This window comes from Miscanthus floridulus, chromosome 5 (assembly GCF_019320115.1).
Source record: "Miscanthus floridulus cultivar M001 chromosome 5, ASM1932011v1, whole genome shotgun sequence".
In the NCBI taxonomy this organism is placed as follows: Eukaryota; Viridiplantae; Streptophyta; class Magnoliopsida; order Poales; family Poaceae; genus Miscanthus; species Miscanthus floridulus.
The window spans coordinates 67065298-67067089 of NC_089584.1; the positions used below are offsets into that span (position 1 = coordinate 67065298).

At 50.9% G+C, this 1792-nt stretch overlaps 1 protein-coding gene across 1 annotated transcript; it reads left to right on the plus strand.

Annotated features, from left to right (window-relative positions):
- The first annotated feature begins 292 nt into the window (after positions 1-292).
- LOC136454732 (uncharacterized) lies at positions 293-935 on the plus strand. Its single transcript, XM_066455046.1, has 2 exons — positions 293-459; positions 551-935. The coding sequence occupies exons 1-2, from the start codon at positions 293-295 to the stop codon at positions 933-935; spliced, it is 552 nt and encodes a 183-aa protein (XP_066311143.1).
- Positions 936-1792: the final 857 nt, after the last annotated feature.

The following is a 1792-nucleotide window of genomic DNA, read 5'->3' on the forward strand; positions in this document are numbered from 1 at the left end:
CCCCGTCAAGCATCTAAACAAGGACTGCGGCCTCATGAAGTAGTTCTTGTCCAGAGGCTCCAACAAAGGGGAGCATGGGAAGGACCCTGACCCTACCATGAACAACACTAAGGGGAAGGATGGTAGCTTTCTAACTCTGGATGGCTACCTCATGATCTTCGGAGGATCGGTGGCCTACGACTCCAAGCGTCGCTAGAAAGTCACACGCCATGAGGTATATACGACCAAACTAGCCACACCTACCTTCCTCCGGTGGTCAGAGTCTACTATAACCTTTGATTGGACTAACCACATGGAGAGCGTCCTGCAGCTAGGGAGATACCTGCTCGTGGTCAACCCGATCATTGGCACGAAGTGGCTCACCAAAGTACTGATGGATGGAGGCAATGGCCTCAACATCATGTACCCCAAGATGCTCAACGCTATGGCGTCAACCGAGCGTGCATCTGGCCAACCAGAGTGCCTTTCCATGGCATCATGCCTAGAAAGCAGGCCATGCTGCTTGGGTAGATTGGTCTGCCTGTCACCTTTGGGGTCCATCCAACTATAGGATGGAGACCCTCACCTTCGAAGTGGTTAGGTTCCATGGAACTTACCATGCCATCCTAGGACGACCATTCTATGTGAAGTTCATGGCTGTTCCCAACTACACCTACCTCAAGCTAAAGATCCTAGGCCCCAGTGGGGTCGTTATTGTTGGCACCTCCTTCCAGCGTGCCTACGAGTGCGAGGTCGAGTGCTGCGATCATGCTATGACAATCATCACCTCCGGAGAGCTAACGGCCATCAGGAAAGAGGTCACCGAAGAAGCGCCCAACCCCAAGAAGTCAACCGGGTCTTTCAAGCCAGCAGAGGGCTCCAAAGAGGTCCTCATAGATAACGGCAGCCCTGAGGGCAAGGTGGTGCGCATTGGCACCACACTTTCCTCTAAATAGGAAAGCGCGCTCGTCAACTTCCTCTGCACCAATAAAGATATCTTTGTGTGGAAACCCTTGGACATGTCAAGCATTCTGAGGGAAGTCACTAAGCATGCCTAGAAGATCTGCTAAGGCTCCAAGCCGGTGAAACAGTGCCTGCATCGCTTCGACGAGGGGAAACATAGGACCATCGGTGAGGAGATCGCAAAGCTTTTGGCGGCTGGATTCATCAAGGAAGTGTACCACCCAGAGTGGTTGGCCAATCCTATTCTTGTATGAAAGAAAAGTGGGAAATACTAGAAACTGTACATCTTATATTTTTATAAAATACTACACTTCATAAGGAACACAACAACATTTGGTTCACCAAAAATGGACATCTACAACTCAACTTATGATTTTCAAAGTTAGTACAAAAATCTATAAAAGAAATAACAGAAACCCTAAATAGCAGTCGCTAATAGAGGGGACCCATGAGTTAGCGGGGTCCACCAGTCAGTGAACCAAAGACAGAGCACGGTGGTTGGCCGGTGTTATCTCGCCGACGGTGAGCACTCCGGCAAAACCAACCACACTATCATGACCAACTTGTAAAACCGCATCGACTAACATAGGTAGTGGAGGCATGGAAGCACAGGAGCTACCTTGTCGCCGGCCATGGCAGCACGGTAGCACTGCGCTATGGTACGCCAGCCGTTACAGGCCATGGAGAGGTCATGCGAGGAGCGCATGAGCACTATGGTGATGATGTGACCCTATTGCGACTACCTAGGCCAGGTGAGATGCTCCAATGAGATCTGCTCGCGTGCATGGTGGCACATCGGTGAGAGCACGACAATGCTGCACGTTGTGTTTCGCGCCAACGAGGCATCCAT

What these genes read in the sequence shown, in the direction of transcription:
- LOC136454732 (XM_066455046.1), top strand. Translation starts at nt 293, where the DNA reads ATGGAGAGCGTCCTGCAGCTAGGGAGATACCTGCTCGTGGTCAACCCG. An exon ending in CGTGCATCTGGCCAACCAGA is followed by an intron (nt 460 to 550) that starts GTGCCTTTCCAT and finishes ATCCAACTATAG; the next exon opens with GATGGAGACCCTCACCTTCG.